The sequence below is a fragment of the Erpetoichthys calabaricus genome, chromosome 11 (assembly GCF_900747795.2).
Source record: "Erpetoichthys calabaricus chromosome 11, fErpCal1.3, whole genome shotgun sequence".
NCBI lineage: Eukaryota > Metazoa > Chordata > Cladistia > Polypteriformes > Polypteridae > Erpetoichthys > Erpetoichthys calabaricus.
Genome location: NC_041404.2, coordinates 29,159,082 through 29,180,954, shown reverse-complemented (window position 1 = coordinate 29,180,954; position 21,873 = coordinate 29,159,082). Strand labels below are relative to the sequence as shown.

At 39.0% G+C, this 21,873-nt stretch overlaps 1 protein-coding gene across 2 annotated transcripts in view; it reads left to right on the top strand.

Moving 5' to 3' along the window:
- Positions 1-21,248, top strand: part of LOC114660278 (hexokinase-2-like) — a 48,916-nt gene extending 27,668 nt beyond the window's left edge. For both annotated transcript variants that reach the window (XM_028812877.2, XM_028812876.2), the window contains exons 7-11: positions 3,179-3,278; positions 7,570-7,753; positions 7,878-8,033; positions 15,231-15,464; positions 20,876-21,248. In XM_028812877.2, coding sequence (XP_028668710.2) covers positions 3,179-3,278; positions 7,570-7,753; positions 7,878-8,033; positions 15,231-15,464; positions 20,876-21,014 — 813 coding nt within the window. In that variant the 3' untranslated portion in view covers positions 21,015-21,248. The remainder of the gene's footprint in view (positions 1-3,178; positions 3,279-7,569; positions 7,754-7,877; positions 8,034-15,230; positions 15,465-20,875) is intronic.
- The last annotated feature ends 625 nt before the right edge of the window (positions 21,249-21,873 follow it).

Here is a 21,873-nt window from a genome sequence, read left to right as displayed (position 1 = left end):
AGGATATTATTGTTATTATTATTATTAATAATAATAATAATAATAATTAAGCTACTACATAAATCCTTTAGGATAGTTCTCAAAATTTAACAACAATATATGAAATAAGGATGTTTTTCATACCAAACAATACAGATTACCTTGGTAGGGATTTAATTAGCATGGGGCATCATGTTTGCAGAATTCATTGTCACATGCCAGATATAAATGATAGGTTGAGGAAGATGGAGATTGAGCAGCACATTGCTCAGTAGTTACTGCTGCTGTCTCAACACTTCAGAAAAATACAATCCCAGCCTAGCCATTATTTACAAGGATTTGGCAGATGTATGTTCATACAAGCTTTCTCAAGATGATTCTGTTTTCCTGTCATATATCAAAGGCATGCAGGCTGGGTTAAAGTATAAATTAAGTATTTTTCAAGTCAAAGTTATTTCTTTACAATTATAGTATATTATATAATATGGATATTGTTGTGGAAGAGAGGTGAAAAAGAGAGTGCAGGCAGGGTGGAATGGGTGGAGAAGAGTGTCAGACAGTTATCAGCAAGAGTGAAAGGGAAGGTCTACAGGACAGTAGTGAGACCAGCTATGTTATATGAGTTGGAGACGGTGGCACTGACTAGAAAGCAGGAGACAGAGCTGGAGGTGGCAGAGTTAAAGATGCTAAGATTTGCATTGGGTGTGACGAGGATGGATAGGATTAGACATGAGTACATTAGAGGGTCAGCTCAAGCTGGATGGTTGGGAGACAAAGTCAGAGAGGTGAGATTGCGCTGGTTTGGACATGTGCAGAGGAGAGATGCTGGGTATATTGGGAGAAGGATGCTAAGGATAGAGCTGTCAGGCAAGAGAAAAAGAGGAAGACCTAAGAGAAGGTTTATGGATGAAGTGAGAGAGAACATGCAGGTGATGGTCTAACAAAACAAGATGCAGAGGACAGAAAGATATGGAAGAGGATGATCCGCTGTGGCAACCCCTAACGGGAGTGGCTGGAAGACGAAGAAGTATAATATGGATATTGTGGGCTGTGTGCCAGGTTTGTAATTTGTAAAATGCTGCTGAGATTGGCTGTGGCCCGGTGTAACTCCATATTTGGATTAAGAGGGTTCCAGTGAAAGATAAATGGATGGATGTTTCTTTGTCATTTTAGTTCATTCAACACTGTACTGTGTTTACAATTACTTTAGTTGATTTGAACTTACAACTTAATGTTCTTGACATGTTTATTTCACTGCAGTGTCTCAGAGCCCATGTCATCATCATAGGATACCAGCTATACCCCACAGAGATAATTTAGACACACAAAGCATTAATGTATTTAGTATATGAAATTATTAGTATTTAGGAAGTAAAATACAGGTAAAAGTCCGTTACAATAAACTAAAAAATATTTCGTTGTAACGAATTTTTGTTGTACTGAGATTCTGTATTTGTTACTATAGTGCTTTCTCTAACTTGTATCCAGGCATTTGCAATCATTTCAATAGCTTCTTTCGCGTTAATTTTAATCTTCTCCTGTCTTCAAGTTATGCTGATGAGAATTTTTCTCAGCATTTCCTTGTGATGATACACTTTCAGGGTGCGAATGATGCCCAAACCCAATGGCTAAAGCGCTGCCGTACAATTGGGTTGGAGGAATTATCATTATCTGAAATGAAAGCATGTTGTGGGCAGCACAGTTATCAGTCAGGAGCCAAATCATTATTTCTTCTTCATATTGTGAGGTTTCTGAACTCTTTTGAGACCCCCCACTCCCCACCCAACGATGCTGAAGTGCGTCCTAAAGCATGATTATAGCGTCTGTGGAAGATTGTTTGTCCATTGCTGGGGCAGGGCAATAGGAGGCTCACAGCGCTGCAGTGAAGCGCCACAGAAGCAAATCATAAAAGATCAGGTCGTGCTATAAGTCCCTGTCTTGCACCCCAAAACACGAGAGCAGCTTTATTCAGCTTGAAACAGGAACGGCACAGTTATTTATTGTAGCGTGATCTGCCACTCTGCTATACACAGACATAACAGTCAGGCAGGATTGTGGCCAGGTCAGTGATCAAGTAATCCTGTTACAGTATCTGCATTTACAATTTACATGCTCCTAACCTTGCATCACCCATCAAGATCTTTTCTGTTTACTTTGGTGGAGAGACGCAGCATATCTGTGAGCCTGCTATTGCCCCGTACAGACAGATCGGACTTCTGGACGCTCTTCACTTGCTGTCTGGTTGTGGGAGATCCCAAGAGAGTTTACAAACCTGACATTTTCTTGAATGAGTGGCGCATCAATAGGAATGTTTCTTGAACAAGCATCACTGAGCCACATAAAAACGGCTTTTTCAACGTCTTCAAATGCAGCAGTTCACATATGTTTGCAACCTGAGATTTTTCTTCTTTTTTTTGCTCTGTCTTTCAAGAAAGTTGACAGTGTCGATGGCGAAATTCCGAATTCACTGGCAACGTCTTTTTTTCTTTTTGCCGCAATCGAGAGCTGCAAAAAATTAAAGTTTTTTTTTCTAATATGAACTGTTATCGTTTTTTCGTGCCTGCCGTTTCTATAGGAGGGTGACAATTAGTTAAATTCCAATGGATGTTTTTCAAATGTTGATGAGCAATAAGTAAAAGGTATCACTGAAAACCACCGAAAACAAAAACCAAAAAAAAAAAACAGTACAAGAAAAGTTCGAAGAAAGAAAAAAAAAATTATAGTGTTTTTGTTTGGGGATCGTTGTGCACAACTGAGCTGCGGCCACAGAACTAACTGCTCTGTGGATGATTCGTTCAGGCATTTCAAGGTCTTTTGTGCACTTCGTTATAATGAAAGTATCTGCTGAATGTACTTCGTGGTAACGAGATTTCTATAGACTTGTGTCATATGGGGAAGCTGTCGGGACTATAAACATACTTCGTTGTAATGAAAATTTCGTTGTAAAGATATTCGTTGTAGTGGAATTTTCCCTGTATTTGTCGTTGAGTATTGGGCCAGTTTAGACCCTACCTTGAACCAAGACTGCTTGATTTTGAAATGTAGATGGAAATCTAGTATTCTTGGGAGAAAACACAAACATGGATGCAGGAACATCATGCAGTCTACACACAGCCTACTTAACTCTACGCTCACTTCAGGTTGGATGTGTCCTGCTGACATATTTCCTCATTGTTGTTTCTGTTTGTCTTTGCCTAAGGATTTTGATATTGGTTCAGTCGCTGTGGTGAATGACACAGTCGGGACAATGATGAGCTGTGGATACAAAGATCCTGAGTGTCAGATTGGTTTGATCATTGGTGAGTATGTACACTGGGGATTGAACTGTTGGGTTTCCATTTCCAAATCATATCATTTTGCCAGCCTACAGGATAGCAGTTGCTTGGAAAGGAAACGGTAGTTTGTTAGAAACAGAACATGAACACGGCACAAGTGGTTAGTGTGGACTTCATTTACAGCCTGCTAGTTCTGTACTTATGAAGTATAAGACATTAACATGTGCAAGGGGTAGTTCAAAGGCAGGGATGTTCTCCACCACAAAGTAGTATAGTAGTTAATTTGAGAAATTAAAAATCAACATGAAGATATTTAAAAATTTTAAATGAGTAAGGATTGATGAGCTATGCTAGGCTAAATGACTGTTTCTTGTTAGAAGTGTCATGATCTTAATCACTCATAATAAATTTAAACCAAATTGCACTCAAATATTTTATCTCTATTGTTTGGCATCCCTCCTTCATCCCCCTAATCAAAATCTCACCAGAGAACTTTTAAAAAACATTGTTGCTTAAACCCTGGCATTAACTTTGTGAAATGGCTGCTGCCGCCTGTTGGTGGGCTTCAATTCTTTTTTCCCTAACCTATTTTACACATATTGGAAGCTATGGGAGCTTTAATTTTTCTCACATACAGATATTGCATGTTTGTTGATATTTGTTAAATAAACAATTGCAAAATACTTTTCGTTCCTCTTTATAAGATGAGTTACTTCCATCCATCCATTATCCAACCCGCTATATCCTAACTACAGGGTCACGGGGGTCTGCTGGAGCCAATCCCAGCCAACACAGGGTGCAAGGCAGGAAACAAACCCCGGGCAGGGCGCCAGCCCACCGCAGAGATGAGTTGCTTTAATCTATTAATTGCACTTTTATCTATTAATCGAAATGAGGAGCAAATGAGTAAAGTGAGGGGAGACTTTCTATATCCATTGTACATGCAAATCTACTTTTAATTGCATGGTATATAACAAAATAATCTAAAATTTTTAAATCCACTTAACCCAATTCATGGCCATGAGGTTTGAGCAGTGCTGGGTGCGAGGAAGGAACCAGTTCAAAAAAAGGCACCAGTCTATTACAGGATCCACTCTCACAGTTAATTTGGAGTACCTGTTCGCCTAATACTCATATGTTTGGAAGAAAAGCCACATGAACAATGTGAGAACATGCAGACTCAGTGAGGCTGCAGCAGCCCTGCTCTCTCCACCACCCTACACCTTATAAGAGTTTAACTGATCTGCCAAGAGATGGAAACAGTAGGCATAGAATAAGATTCATGTTGGATAGGAGAGCATTTTGGATTTTCAAAGTACGTAGGAGAAAAGACGTGGTCAAAAATAAGAGATTATCATGATAACAAAACTCAAAGTGGAAAAAAACAAAAGTAAAAAATCTAAACAAGAAAGATTGTTAGGAAAAAAAATTAATAAAGGCAAAGGTTCTGAACTGAATCTGTGAACTCATATGAGGAAATGAGATTTGAAGGTAAACTTTTATACTGTCACATCATGACTGACAGTTCACAAAACACACCGACAACGATCCAAGGACTGCCCTGACAAGGGAAGTTCAAAATGATGCCACTAGCAAATAATTAAAATAGCAGCTGAAATGACCCAAATAAAATTACAAAGCAAAGCTTTAAGATAAGAAGCTAATGTTAAAACTAGAATTCTTAAGGTGGAAAACCTCTAATTCCAGAGAAAAACCACAGAAATTGAGCAAAGAAAAGGTATATGAGCACAAGTCCCTAAATTAAGGGTCCAGGAGATGAAGCACAAAACTAAATGGACAGATAAGATCAAAACCAGAAAGACAAAGATCAATCATTACAACAAAACTCAAAGTCAGAATTAACTCTAAATCAATTAGAAGAACTGTTTTTGAAAAATATTCATATTCTTGGAGAGCACAACGGTGGTTTAAATATCATTGCATTAGATACGTCATGCATCACAAGCTTGTGTAATGCTACCAACCAACTTACAGAATGGTAGCATCCAAAAAAACCTGATTAAGTTGTCTAGAACTAAACAGAGACATGAAATGAACACGGGATTAGATTCAGGAGGTAATGCCAAGAAGTTGCAAGTAGTGCCCACAAGGGTAGAGAAACATGGACTGGAAGATGGGGGGGTAAATAAATAAGTGTGCCGAAATCAAAAGCTGAAACTCAATCATATGTAAACCAAAACATAACCCAAATTCAAAGTTAGAAACACAGTCATTGGAGTAAAATCTAAACCAAAAACACACACAAGGCTTTTTAGCGAACGTATCCACAATCTTGGACAATGGTAAATGTGCACTGCCAGCTATATTTTGCTGCATCGAACACGTCACTCTACACGACTTCCAGGCAACATCACCCAAAAACTGGACAGTGATTCCTAAATCCCAATACGGTCAAGCTTCAGACCTCCACAGCTTCTCCCTGTTGACAAGCCAATCAGTTGTTTAGCTGTCTTTCCATTACAAGACACTCAGCCATTTGCATCTTTTAAAACACCCCTATTTCAAGGCATATCTGTCATAATTTGATTTTATTTTTATTTTTTGTAGTTATTTCTTGGCCTCAAAAAATTGCTAAGCTGTCGTTTAGGGAGTTCCTGAGGTCAAGGAATCTGGTGGTTTCATTTATTTTTTGCTCTGATGCGTTTTCATCAATGTTTCTTTTAAAATTCTTTTTCTTACAATGCCATTTTGTTTTTGCATAAACACCACCATTATTATTACAATCAGAGGTGCACGTCACTTAACGTCATTTTCGCAACAGGATAAAAGGTCAGGATTACACATTTCCAAATTGTCTCAATATTCAGATTACTTCAAAGAACTTGGTTTGAAACATACTTTATTAATTTGATCTCGTTTTTGATTTATTTTGGAGTCCTGACTTTGATTCTTGCCTTTCATATTGGTTATTAAATAATACACAACCTCCTGGATCCCAATTCTCTTGCTATGTCCTTTTTGACCCAGATTACTGATTCACGTTTTTGGGCTCTGTTTGAAATACCAATTTTCTTACTCACTGGCATCAACCTTAGCTTGCTTTTCTGACTTCATCTCCAGAATCTTAATTTAAAACCATCAATGACTGTTTCTTTCTGCACAGTAACTATAATACTTTGCACATCAGTCTCTTAAAGCCATGGTTTTCAAACTTTTTTGAACAAGAACCACTCCGCGAGGACCAGTAAACTGAAGTACCACTGTCAATGAATCGTTAATTTACACCCGTGTTGTTTTGAAGAAAAAGTCACTATAATCACTATAATGACTATAATTAATTAAGTGATATTAATCTAATTAAGGAAATGGGTGCCCGCGCTAATAAAAGCCAGCTTGGAGTCTTCCACGCATTTACAGTAGTATACTTATACTATATATGATTATATGCAACATATTGGCATTCTAGCAACATTGATTCGTGGAAAATAAAGGACCACACGAGTACCACTTGGCATGACTTAAAGTACCACCAGTGGTACGCGTACCACAGTTTGAAAACCGTGGTCTTAAAGCATCCTTCGAAGGGTTATTTTACTCATGAGGCATGTCTTGCAGTAAGAGTTTTGAGTAGTGCTGGGGGCTGCAAGCAGACCCTTCTTGGGGTTTTGCTGTATAAATCATGTGACACAAACATGCACTTCAATTGGCTGGTCAGCAGTGTTCCTGAATTGCAAAGCTCCAGAGGTCTGCAGCTACTGTAGACACTTTTTCTTTAAGCACAGGGGCTCAACAAAGCAGCAGTCAACATGAAAACAAAAACAGTGCTGCCAGAATTTCAATACATATCAAAAATACATTCTATAATGTTAAAGCCCAAATTAAAAATAACAATAAGCACATATACAAAATCCTAATGTTTTAGGGCCTAAGCGATACAAAAGTTAACGCAAAAAATTCATTACCTTAGAAGAAAAAAAATTATAACCATAGAAAAATCATAACACAGGATACTTCTACATGACTCAGAAATTCCATAATGTTCAGAAAAAAACAACAAAAATCCAAAAACATATATAAAATTAGATGTCCACATTATGCAGTTTTGGTATTTTCAGTGATTTTGGAATTGGGAAGAAATTGTGCATTACATGCAGCTCACTTCTACATGCTTTGTATCGCTTATTGCTTATACCTCCTGCCGTATGCCAGATGTTGTTAGAATTGAATAAAGCAGGTTTGAAAATGGATTGGTGAATGGGTGCACAATCTCAATCAGGATGTTATGTTTATATTTTACTTTTGTAATTTCTACAGTGACCATAGCTGACTCACTTTCTGCATCTTTTTTGAAAAGGTACTGGGACAAATGCCTGCTATATGGAAGAGCTGCAAAACGTAGAGCTAGTGGAGGGAACTGAGGGGCTCATGTGTATCAACATGGAGTGGGGTGCTTTTGGGGATGATGGGGTGCTTGATGAATACCGGACCAAGTTTGACAAAGAGGTAGATGCTCAGTCAGTCAATCAAGGGAAGCAGATGTAAGTGCTGGTTCTTGACTTCTGAATGTTGCGCATCTTACTGGCAAGCACTCACTCATTCAGTGTTGTCTAAGATGATGTCCGTCTGCTTAAGAGTTCTGTGCTTTCTCACTATCATTAATAGATTTGAGAAGATGATCAGCGGGATGTACATGGGAGAAATTGTTCGCCTCATCCTGATAGACCTGGCTAAAGAGAATGTCCTGTTCAATGGAATGGTACCCGCTGCCTTGCAGATGAAAAACAGCTTTGAAACCCGACATATCTCCGAAATTGAAGCGTAAGTGCTGAAGGGTCTGTTGGCTGCTTGATTTGCATTTAAAATGTTATTTTGTCCATCTCTGACAGGTAAAGGCAGGTAGGAAATCTTGTAAGGTCAGTAACTAAAAGTTAAAGAATATAGCACATTTTTAAACATAACATGAAAGACAAAAATTATAAAAATAAATGATCAAGCTCTACTACACAGGGGCGTAGCCAGAAATAGGATTTTAGAGTGGGCCTGTGTAAAAACACATCAATTCATACTATGGTACATTCACATAACTGAATTATTAGGACTATGCAGCAGTTGAGCAAAAATGATCAAGGCAATCAAACGTTGTTGTGCCCCAGCAGATACACACACAAAATCAGTTCTAACCTTTCATGTCAGTTTTATGCCAGACGTACGCATCAGGGCTTTAGATTGAACTGGTCGATGATTTTGTCACAATCTACATTTTCAGCATGATCAAGTTTAAATGATAAGATAGTCAAGTTGCTGAGACGAACTGATGACACTTATGATTTCAAACACGTCTTGCTCCAATTTACATATGAAAAAACTCAGCACTACAAGTTGTATTTGGAAGTGTGACTATCACTCGCAACAAAGCATTAACATTAGGGAAAATGTCCACAGGGCAGTTGTCAAGCATCGCCAAAAGACATGACAATTTTGTTGTCTTGTTTCTACTTTTCTGTTACTTTTTTGGACAAACGCTGTGTATTCTGCATCCTGGATATTTATTCCAAATAACTGACATGGTGATTTCAGTATCTCTTTTTTGCCAAAAGAGTTGGATACTGTGTGAAAGGCAGCTGCAGCACACATAATGCCAGATGTGCCATCTTTAAACTTGCTCTGCAGTTCCATAATCTGTCTATCTGGAGCAGTGCTTCCTAAACTCAATCCTGGGGTTCCACTGTGGCTGCAGGTTTTTGTTCCAACCAACTTCCATTTTTCGCTGAACTCTTAGCCTAATTACAGTAAGTGAGTCATTATTTCCTAGTTGCTGTGTTTTGGAGTCAATGTGGAAATTACAAACTAAGTTTGGTAGATTTTTATTAAAATGGAGTAAGCAGTTATTTGGGGAAAATGTTGGGTTTTTTTTAAGTCGTTAACAGTATTTTCAACCGAATTTTCATTCTGCTTTTCTAGGTGTTTTGGTTATTTAATTGATTATTTACTAATTAGCGGGTCTGACACTGAAGTTGTTGCTGCTTTTATCATCTCGGGTGTCTGCTGTGCTGGTTGTTAATTGTCACTATCAGGGTTAAATGAAGGGAGCAAACTACAATAGGAAAACAACAAAAGAGAGTTAAGTATTTATGTCTTAATAGCGCATTTTGTTGTTTTCCTAGAAAAAAAATAGAAATATTTCTAAATGTCTTATAAATGTAAAAACCATACTATTGTGTTTTTCTGAATGCAGAATAAGAGAAGAGTAAAAAAGACCAGCTAATTAAATGAGATCAGTTGTTATCTATTATTATCGCCAATTGTGAATCTGTTTGGAACAAAAACCTGCAGCCACCGTGGGTCCCCAGGATCGAGTTTGGGAACCACTGGTCTAAACCATCATTCCAAATGTGTCTTAGATCTGTAATGCTCTGAACACAAGATGATTTACTCAGTGTTGAAGTTAACAAAGTGTCCGCCAACTTTGCAGGCAGCTTTGTCTTCCATGAGAGAGTGACATCCCATTGAGTAATCTTGTGTTTGTCCATTAACTTCTCTGTTAACTGTAGCAGACACCAGTTATATTAAATCAACATGCAGAGAGTCCCAGACTGAGGCCTTACTTACTTCTCAAATTTTATTTGTTTATTAATGTTGTTATACCATCCTGAGCACTGTGAAAACTATAAATGAAAATATTAACATACATTTTTAACATTTTACAAAGAAACAGAATAAATGAAACAATATGTAATTAAATTGCATACCTCGCTCTGCTTACCAACAATTTTAAAGATTGGAGAGATCAGTGTTTTCCTTCCATTATCTCAGCACTTTCAGACAATACAGCAAAGAAACCAAAACGACAAGTAAATTACCTTGTGCATCAAAGTGAAAAAAGAACAGTTGAAGAAAAATACACACTTCATAATTCAAGAACTTCATTAAACATAAACGTAACAATTGGGTTCAAGGAAAAAAAGTCGCTACCAATTCTTCCAAACTTCTGGCATTCTGCATCATTACATCCCCTATGTGCAAAAAGATTTTGCAGTCTTTTACATTAATTTTATCACTTTATCAAATCCGCCATCAGAATTTTCTCTGAATTTGGCAATACTCGCCTTCACAGTCTTAATTAGATCGATAAAGTCTAAAACTGACAAGGCTAAACTCTGCAAACCCTTAGTTGCAAAATCACTAGTCTCGAAAAGTTTGTCTGGATGTATAATAAAGAATCTCCCTCTAATTTAGTTTGGAATATTCAGGAAGTGTTTCCAATATTACGTCTAGCAATACCAGCACTTTATTTACAGCTCATTCTGTATCTCTGGGCTCATACAAGTAGCATTTTTAGGAAGCTGTCTAAGCCTCTGGTTTTAATTTCTGGATGTTGCCATCTCTATTTTACATTAAGGGTGGAATAATTGGTTTATATAAATAATTTAATATAAATGTAAAGGTGGATGAAAAACAACATGTACACAAAAAAAAAAAAAAAAACGTTATTTACATTTCAATTATTAACACATATACAGTACACCCCTAAAATTCATGGGGGTTACGTTCCTAGAGCACCCACGAATAGTGAAAAACCGCAAATTTTGGATGTGGTTAAAAAAATGCCTATTTTCATAGTTTAAACCCTAAATATGCCCCCAAAACACTTTAAATTAATTTCAAACTGCGCTTAACACATTACCTACAAATAAAGAATGTAAACGTAAACCTGTATACTGTACTGCTATGTCTCCCGCAGTGCTAGAATGTAAAATACAGATGTTTTGTTCTTCTTATAAAATTTCTTGTATTAGGAATTTGTTAGTTTTCACATACCCTTTGGGGTCAGCCGTTGTACAGCACCCCTGGAGCAATTACAGGTTAAGGGTCTTGCTCAAGGGCCCAGAAGAGTAGGATCTTTTTTGGCAGTGACAGGGATTCAAACCAGCAATCTTCTGGATACCAGCACAGATCCTTAGCCTCAGAGCCACTCTCCACCCTGTTATCGCTATATGTACAGTACTGTAATTCATGCAAGCACATTTTCATTGCCAGAAGCCTTAGACGGTGCAGCTCGTTTTGACAGCATCTTGGGGCTTTAACCCTTAAACTGCCACATACTTGCGGGTTAATACATCCCTGGATGCCAAATACTTTTTTGCTGCACTTTAAGTAAACGTCACAATTAACAAAGAAAAAGTGAAATGTTAATGGAACACTTTTTTTCATGCAAACAGCATCACAATTACTGCAACACTAATCATTTTACACACTGATAATGAACTGTATAAAGTATTTTAAAAAACTACTGGAACAATATGTACAAAGTGCAACTGACACCATGTATGTAAATCACTGAGCCAACTGCGCTTTAAGTGGCTGTACGCAAGCACACAGAGGTAAGTGCTGACGCTGGCAGGCTAGTCTTAGTGTGGCTGCAGTACTGCAGGGTGTCACGCTTGGGTCACAGAAACACAGAAGATTGTAGAGACAGGAACTTTATTTAAACACTTGAAACAAACATGTCTCTTTCAGAAGAGAAACAAGCTCAGTATGCAGTTAGTTCTCGATTAAACAATAGACAAACATCGTAGGGGAGCACAGCCCCCAACAGGAGCAGAGAACGTCTGGGGGAGGAGAGAGAAACAAAGCAATCAACCAAAAAGGACAGGAACAAGAACACTCAGCTGGAGATGTATCACAGTCAATCAACAGCAAGGAGAAATGAACAACGCTGTAGCGGTCCGGTGCCGCTAAGATTCACACCATTGACAAGACGGTGATTTATTTATTTTTATGGTGGAGATTCCACCCAGCCTTGACCTGACGAGCGCGCACTCACAAACAAAAACAAAGCAAACTGGTAATCAAACAGCAAATAAAGAATGTAATGAAAACAAATGAAATAAGAAAGCAGCGATACCACCCCTGTTCCCCTTATGGCGATTACACATTAAATACAACAAAGCACAAAACCAAACACACACACTAAATCATGAAAAAGTTCATGAAAAATGGCAATGGATGAAATGTAATGATGAAAATAGATAGTCCAGAGATCTGTACGTTGAATGGGAATGTAAAGATAGTCCTACCGGTAGTTCCTGAAATGGTGAAGACGGGTTCAGGATTGTTCCTTTCTTTGCAGGATGGCCATGAATCCACTTACAGTCCTCATGTACACAGGCAGATGGCAGACAATCCAGATGCACGAAACGATCCAAGACAAAATGAATAAGTACAGGTAACCCAACAGAAGGCAGACAGACAGGAACTTGAAACACAAATTACAAAAACTTTTTTTTTGCTTTTGGTCACCGGCCCCCTTTTTAAAAGCCGCACTGACACCCTTTGACCTCAACAGCCCCAGCACCCTCAGCAGAAGACCAATCAGATCCACTGCAGGGACTGCTGCGAGTTGCAGTTTCAAATTCTATTGGCTACTTTCACCATCCCAAGCCGTGGTTCTCTCTACAGTACAGTATTGCCACAAAAATAGCCATAAAAATTGCGGAAGATATTTGCGGTTTCCACTAACAATTATTAGTTAGGTTCTAAGGAAAAATCTGCAAATGACTGAGGCCGCGAACTCTGAACCGCGACTTCGCGGGGGTCTACTGTATTACATCACCATGGGAGTACAAAGCCCCATTCTATACTACCACAGAAAAAACTCCAACCAATACCTTAACACCCTCACTTGCTCTCATGTTTCATATACTGCACGATGTTTCTTTACATTTTTAACATATTCATACATTACCACTTTACATGCCAAAACATAAAACTCAACATAAAGTTCATTGCAGGTTTAGTCATAAACATCTGCTACTGTTTTATCTGTTGGATGATACTCAAGAACTATTTTACCTTCATTGACTACATATCGAATGAAGTGATATTTGATATCAACATGTGTACGTCTCTGAGAAGAATGCTTTTTCTTGTGTTTAGCAAGTGAGGTTCGCGTTTGAAAAGTTTTGTTGCAGGAATCACACTGGAAGAATGTGTTACTGGACTGGGAGGCAGGTAATTTTTCAACGGAGTGAATTTTTGTGTGTTTGTGAAGATAGTTCTGCATTGTGAAATGTTTTGTGCAAGTGTGACACTGAAACAATTTGCCGTTGCAGTGAATTTTCTTGTGTTTGGCAAGGCTGGGTTTTGTTTTGAAAAGTTTACTACAAATGTCGCAGAGGAAGGTTGTACCAGTAGACGAAACTGTAGTGTTTTGTGGAAGAGAAGAATGACTGAGGACTGATGTGTTGGTGTTATCAGACATTATATGCTGCTGTGCAGACATGATCGGAATCGGTAGGAGGGCTTCATAGTGGCCATTGTCCAGTTGTCCTGAGTACATAATGTAAATGAAGAGAGTATTTCCAGAATTGTAAATGCAAGGTGGGATGTTGGGGTTGTGTTTGAAGTAAATAACAATGGTAGCATGGAGAATCTCTGAAAGAGCTTGAATTTTAGCTTCACCACCATAAACTCCAGATGTTGCCATGTATTGATAGTACTTTTGACTTGTTGTGATAACTTGATTTGCATTGGAAAGAACAACAGGAAGAAAGTCTCCAAATCTGTCCCAATGTGATGCAATGAAATCTACTGCCCTATGTCGTAGTGTGAGTGCATTGCCTTTGTCAACCGTTTGTGTCAAGAAATAACCCACTGATAGGAACAGGCAGTTGCCGGATCCTGAAATAAAGATGACGTTGTACAAAAACCTGTCGACAGAGAAGATACTGACGTTCATTTTATAACAAAGGCTTAGTAAACAACTGTCGCAGTATAACGAAACTAGCAAGGTGTATGGGAAGCCACAGGCAGCGTGGGGAAGGGTTTGGAAGAGAACGAATAGGAATCGAGAAATGCCGTGTCGGCTGCGTGTGGGCAGGACCGGTTTTGAAGTGGAAGCAGGACGAACCAGAAGAGAAATAGATATAAGAGATGTGTATTGTGATGAAAATGTTGTTCAACATAAACTTGTAATTCTTTTTCAGAGGTTGCCCCCTGTAGGACAGTGTCTCACATCTTGTATTTATAATTGAAGTTAGTTTGGCCTATGTGTAGCATTTTGCACTTTTCTATTTTAAACTGAAGTGTTCAACCAGTTCTGAAGCTTGTCCAGGTCTTTCTTAAGTGTTTTTCATAATTGTATCTGCCATTACTCCAATTTTAGTGTCATCTGTGAATCTCGCAACTTTACTAACTATAAAGGAACCCTGAAGGACTCTACTGATGACCTCACCCCACAAAGGATTCTTGTCTTATCTGCACTGTTTGTCTCCTGATGGTTAACCAACTTGAGATACAGTTTTGTAGGTTACCTCTGATGCCTACAGCTTCTACTGTTTCACCTTCTAGTGAATGTTTGATGTTGATGTTGAGATTTTTTTTAATGCACTGATTTGATGGATAAACTGTATGATAATCAGTTAATAGGTTTTATTTCATGATATTTTCCTTTATGGTATTATATGGCTGACATTTTATAATCACTGGTGCTGATAGCTTAATACATTGCAAAACACAATGTCTCTCCCTTGCTGCTTCACATGGGTTTTGCTTTATTTTCCAGCTGTTATATGTTTTATTTAAGCATATATATGTTTTATGTCAGTTAGCGAATCTAAATTGCAATGGTGTAGGCGCGCATGTGTCCTAAAATAGATTGGTGATTCATCAAGAGTAGACTTCTTTTTTGCAACCCATTGCTGTCCCAGCTCTACATTACCCCAACAATGGAAGTTCTAGCTTGAAAAGACATAAATGGTTGGATGACAAACTGCAGCTCAGAGAGAGATATCATACATCCTGATGACGTTAGGGAAGAGTTGCATTAGCATGCCTTTACAAACAAAAAAAAAAAAAAACAAGTAAACCATACCCTTGATGAAGACCATACATTTAAAATGTCATGTCTCTTACCTTCTTAACATGTTTTCCTTGTAGAGATAATTGCATAAAGTATATCTTTTACATTGTCTCTCAATTGATTGCTATCTCCTGCATGTTCTTCTCTGTTTATAGGGACACCAATAGCCTGGCTGAAGCTCACAAGATTCTTACCAGTCTGGGTCTGGAACCCAGTGACGATGACTGTGAATTGGTTAGGAGTGTTTGCAGTGCCGTGTCCACCCGCTCTGCAGACCTCTGTGCAGCTGCCCTTACAGCAGTCTCCAATCGCATCCGTCAAAACCGTGATGTGGACTGCCTTAAAATCACAGTGGGTGTGGATGGCACTGTGTACAGGAAGCATCCCAAGTAAGCAGTTCTTTCACTTAGAATAAATAAAGTGGTAAACTATTCTGATATTTTCATCTCACTGGCTGTCTGCCCACCCATTCATGTTCTGAAACCACATTTTCCATTGCATGTTTGGAACAGTAACTGGAAGCCAGTCTGTAAAATGTCTTTTTACAGGAGTCAGGAGTTTTTAAAGGGGTCATTTAGCAGTGTACATCATAAACAGGACATTTAGCAGCGTACATCATAAACAGGAAAACACATTTCCACAATTCTGCACTTTTGAATTAAAGACACTACTCTTGACCAATGAATGAGGGGGAGAGGCGGGTCTTCAGTTCAAAAGCACAGCATTATGGAAATATGTTTTCCTGTTTATGATGTACACTGCTTTTTCTGAAAGTTAATGTTAATAATATTTTAGCAAAAACTGTAGGTGTTTTGTATGTTTTAAGCACACATCTGGATAATGGACATCTGGATTATGTAATGTGAATAAGGTGAGATTTTTTTATGTTTTATCCACAGACGTTTTTCACATTATTTACAGTTGTACAGCATGGATTGCCATTAGGTTCTATTATGTAATATTATTTGTTGATAGAAAACTGAAGTAAAATTTTACTTTTCTTTTTTAATTGTACTTATTGGTAAATGAAGGTGTGAGAAATGTTGAAACAGTGGTTAGCTCTGCTACCTCATAGCACCCATCTTGTAATTCCACACCAGGATGGTTTTCCTGTTATATCCCTTAGACAAGCAGGTTATGTTCATTTGTGACTCTATAACTGGCCCCATGTTGGACAGTGTCATAGTTAGTGTGAGTGTGTGCTGCGATGTCCTCGTACATAGTGCTGCTGGGACAGGCACTGGTTCCCTACAACTCTGGGCTGGATAACCACATTTGAATAGGCGATAAAGAAAACACATTTGACCAGAGGTTCTGGATACTAAATCTGTTAAAACTAGGGGTCTCTGCCCCCTGCTCGCTTCACTCGCCAACCCCTGGCGTTGGGGCATGACAAAGAGTGAGATGTATGAATGAGATATAGAATAGTGTGGAGGTGTGGATGATGCATATAGAAAGCAAAAAATACAGTGTTTGGCACAGAGTAATGGTTTATTGGAATATTTGTTTGTACACAACATTAGTAGTAAAGATGGTGTCCTGTCCTTGAATGTGTCTTCCTTGGCATGGAGCATTTATAACTTTAACTTTAACGTCAGATGAACGTCGAACACGTGAGAAGGCAACATAAAGTTGTCCATGTCCAAAAACGGGCTCAGAGAGGTAGATGCCAACCTTGTCCATGGTTTGTCCTTGTGATTTGTTGATGGTCATGGCAAATGCAGGTTTAATGGGGAACTGTCGGCGTTTCAATGTAAAAGGTAATTCTAGGTCAGAACTCGTCAGGTCAATTCTAGGAATGAGAACAGTATTGTTAGCATGTGATCCTGTAAGAACTGTTGCTTGAATAACATTGTGTGTCATGGTGTTGACGACTAAACGTGTGCCATTGCATAAACCCTGTTTAGTGTTAAGGTTTCTTAATAGCATGATTATTGTTCCGTTTTTAAGGCTAAGATTGTGTTGTGGTAATCCAGCCGGGTTAATAGTGTTCAAATATTCTAAGGGGAAATTCAGATGTTCATTGTCGTCATCAGAGTCAACTTTGTCAGAGCTTACAAAGAGCCGTGCCTCTCCAGGAAGTAATGAAATGACCTGGTTATTAATGTGATCAACATTAATATTTTTTGGACATAATATAGTGCATTGTGTTAAAAGGGGTATTTGGTCCAATGAGATTGCTGTTCCAAATATCTCTGTAACTAAGTCGTCGCAGATAAAGGATTGGGGAATTGTAATAATATTTGGGTGAAGTCCATCTGTATTGGTGAGTGTACCATTTCCCAGTTGTAATAGCCAATTGTTATATTCTGGATCTGGACATCGCATGTTTTGTACTAACTGTATTGTTTGAAAGCAATGCCAATTGTCTGTGTATTTTAAGGTGGACTGAACAATAGCTGAGCGCATAGCATGTGGAACAATAGCCAAGCATTGTCTAAAATCACCTCCTAATAAAAGTACTTTTCCTCCAAAGGGAATATTATTATTCATCAACGTTTGTAGAAGTTTATCAATGGTGTTGAGTAAGTGACTGGATGCCATTGTACATTCATCAATAATTAACAGTTTCACAAGACGGATGTCATATTTGTCCACATATGCGAAAGCAGTATGGGCCATTGCCTTTTGGTAGCCTGATATGTACTCCGGTAGATGCAAAAGCAAATGAACTATTGTAGGATCTAATGCAGTTCATAAAGTTTTTACTTTCAGGCACATCGTTAGTTAGAAGCTTCTGTAGATATTCAGGATATGAATGTAAAGGAGGCAGTCTAATCTGACCCTTTTGACAACAACGTGTAAATTCATTATTTGTATTGCCAGTTGTTTCTTCAGGGAAGTTAAGTGAATGACAATGATTGCAAATGACATTCATTAATCCCAATGAATTTTCCTCAATAGTGCACTCATTATTGAACGCGTTGTCAGCCAAGTGGCGCAAGCGTTTAGCAGGTGTCTGGCGTTGATGTCCGCGACAGGCAGGTTTTGCTTGTGGCGTTTGAGAGGCGCGTTGTTGCATGTCCAGTATTTGGGACGCGCTATTTTGGAGGTGTAATCGATTCGCCTGTGCTGTGCGAAAAGTCCGTTTCAGTCTACGTCGTGCATTGTTTGTATCGAGCCTTGTCCGTTTTTGTATGTCGGTCAGTTGAGCTTTCTGTTTTTGGAGCCTTGCTTGCTTGTTTTCTGGCAGTTCATATGCGCGTTGTAGACGTCTGCGTTCATTTATGCTGTCTCTTCGCTCCCGTTTTTGTATGTCTGAGACGCGAGGTCTTTCGGTTTGAACTCGTGTCTGTTTCGATGCAGCACTTTGAGACGCGCGCTGTATGCGTCTACGTTCATTGTGTCTGTCCATTTGGGCACGTCTCTGTAACGGGGTTAGTTGAGCTTTGCGTTTTTGGAGCCGAGACATTTTTTCTCCCGGAGTTTCAGAAGCGCGTTGTATGCGCCGCCGTGTATTTTGTTGTTTCATGCGGGTTCGTGTGTTTGGTCCCGTTATCCAAGCCGAATCGTTTTGTACCCATGAGCGTGTATTCATGACTTGTTTGTTCCTCAGCGTGCGAAATATGGATAAGTAATAAGGAGGATCGCACTCACTGTTAATATGGAGCCTTTTCTGCAGTTGAACGGTTAATAATGGTTTATTGTAAGGAGATCCACCTATGCTGCATAGTGTGAAGGTGTTGAGATGACGTATGTTTAATATGGACGGTTCCTTTAGAAATGGGGCTTTGGGTGCCACTTCTTATTGATGTTAGTGTGTTTGTGGGTCTGATTCGTCGTTGTTGTGAACGTTTCGTGTGCCATGTCTCGTCTCTAATGGGCTTGGCGTGGCGGTCACGGCTTCTTTTTTTTGGTGCGTTAGGAGCTTGTTAAATCCTCCTCTTTGTGTGGGTCCCGTTTCGTGTGCAATGGGATTCGTGCGGCGCTGTGTGCTTTTCCGGCGTCTGGGGGGGGGGGGGATTGGTGGGGCGCGAGCGTCTTCTTTCTTTTTGTGTGCCAGGGGCTTGTTGAATCCTCCTCTTTGTGTGTGTCCCATCCCTTGCTTGTAGGGTGGGTGGGGTGGTTTTGGGTTCTTTTTTTTTGTGTGCCAGGGGCTTGTTGAATCGTCCTCTTTGCGTGTGTCCCATCCGGTGCTTGTAGGGGGGGTGGGTGCTTGCAGGTGGTCGCGAGCGGCTTCTTTTTTTTTGTGTGCTTGTTTCGTGTGCAATGGGTTTCGTGCGGCGCTGTGTGCGTCGCCTGCGTGTGACTCCTTTTTTCTGTGCTGACTCCTTTTTTCTGTGCTGACTCCTTTTTTCTGTGGTCGCGGCGCCTCATTTCTTTGACTCCTTTTTTCTGTGGTCGCGGCCGCCTCTCGCGGCGCCTCATTTCTTGGGGCGCCTGCGCAGTACGTCTTTTTGCGGCTACGGCCCATGGCCGGATGTCCCTGCGTCCATCCGGTTTAGCATTCTTGGTTAGTAATATGGATTCTGCTCCCACGATTGGAGTGGAATCACATGAAAGTGTGATAATAGACTCTGTCACCATCTTGCATTTATCTAATGTCATTCTCTAGTTAGTGAGGTCTAAAGCAATTGAGTAAGTCAGTTAAGCTGGCTTTGCTTCAGTTGTGAAAATAAAAGAAAAAATTCAGCGTGGAATGGCCCATACCGTATTTCCGTGTAAGTTACACTTTAGTGATACTGTAAGAAATTATTCAATGGAAGATTTTAATCAATTGTACTGTGCAATAATAATGAATAAAATAATGTGCCTTAACTTATATAACATTTATGTACGCAAATAAATTTAGAATAAAATTAACAGAAAATTAAATCAAGTGAACACATTTTATAATATTTTATTTGAAACTAAATACATTGGGTCAAATGAAGTAAGCAAGCGACATAGATTTACAGGTTGGTGCAGGGGTAGCTTAATGCCTCTGTGCACCTTGACCTTTACACATCTATTATGCTTGTTTGTTCATTTCTTTCTCGTCATCATCCAGCATGTGCTCACTTAAGGCAGGCAAGCTGTCAGCTACCTTCACTTATAAAATTCTTTGAGTGTGTGTATGTGCGTGCCTGTATGGGCCTTATTGTGTGAATACATTTATTTTTAATTAAATTATGCATCTCAAAAACTAACCATGCAGAATTTTAACAAATTAATAGTTCTGGTCCCATGATTAAATGGAGCAGACAGCAAAAATCTTGGTTAAATGAAAAAATGTCTATGTCAGTTATCATTGGACATAGGATTAGTACTGGCCACAAAGGACAAAAACAATAGGCCTGGAGCCTGTAACAAGACAAACACAATGCAACTTGTTTGAAGAAGATAAGTCACTTTTTGGTAGGTACTGCTGTACATAGATTTAAGGTGAACAGCTCAGAGAGTGCTTTAATGTCTTGTTTTTTTATCTTTGCTAGGATGTACTCATGCAGGTACTCTATACAAGACAAAAACTGCACAATTCTACAACAAATATTGCAATATTAAGACATGAAACTCAGTCTCTATTTTCCACAGGGACACACATACAGACACCATGCTAAAATCAACATTTTTCAATGAATATCGTAGAATCGGAATCTGAACTTAATTCAATAGAGAATTTTTGATCTCTTCACCACATTCCTATTTACATGGAAGTAAAAAAGTAAATATTTGCAAGTTTCCTAAGGTAAAGGTGTCTGTTAAATAATAAGTATAGATGATTGCAGAGCTGGGAATCAGACCCTGGAAAGCTGAGGTTGTAAGGCAGCAGTGGCTCACCTGTTCATTTATTTATGATTTTTGATGTTTCTCTCTGCAGGTTTGGCTCACATCTGCAATGCAGAATCAAGTCACTGGCCCCACAGTGTGACGTCACCTTCATGCTTTCAGAGGATGGCAGTGGCAAGGGAGCTGCCCTGGTTGCAGCAGTGGTGCAAAACAAAAACATGTGCAGCTAGAAGATGGAGTACATCTAGCAGATATAATTAAAAAAAGTTACTGAAAGCAAAAAATTACAGCTATTTATTATTTATTGCGCTGGTAATATACAGTATTTGGAGTAGTTGCAGTTTCAGCTGAAACATCTGCTCCTCTCAAATTGAATTTTCTTCTTTAAGTGGAATTATGGCGAAGCATTTTCAATGTGCAATTAACAGTATTAATTAAAGTAAATAAAAGTTATTGTTTGATCATTTTGTTTATTCTTACTCTAAGCTGGAAGCAATGGAAAAGTAACAGGAATGTCACTTGCCCCAAAATGCTTTACAGTTCTTAACAGGTACATATGAAAGACTGAGTAGTGTCTACTGCAGAGTCCTGCTGGTATCATCCAAGTGAATAAAGTTTATACAGGCTGGTCATGTATGTACCACCCTGCGACGCTCATAAAGGTGGAAGTGTGCACTGAGCAACCCATTGATGTCAAGATATCTGAAGAAAAAAAAAACAAGAAGCAGGACTGCAGTGTGGTGTGCCTCCCCGTTATACTGACTCGGGAAAGGGAGACAGTATTTTTTGTGAGAAGGATAAGCAAAAAGAGACGCAGTTAAAAAATACACACAGTTTGTAGCCAAAAAATCAAATTGCACTTTCCCCAAGCCCAAACAAAAAACAAAATTTTGGTGAAGTCCCATTGTAAGAGATCTGAAAACTAAACAGAATAGAAACATAAATCGCACAGAGGTCTTTTAGGATATTATCCACAAAATCGGATGAGAGATGGACGCCAATGAAAACCTTGCAAAAATGGATATCAACAGTGATGGCTTTGCAGTTGCCCCATGGAGTTACAATGGTTGCCAAAGAGTTGTTATTTTG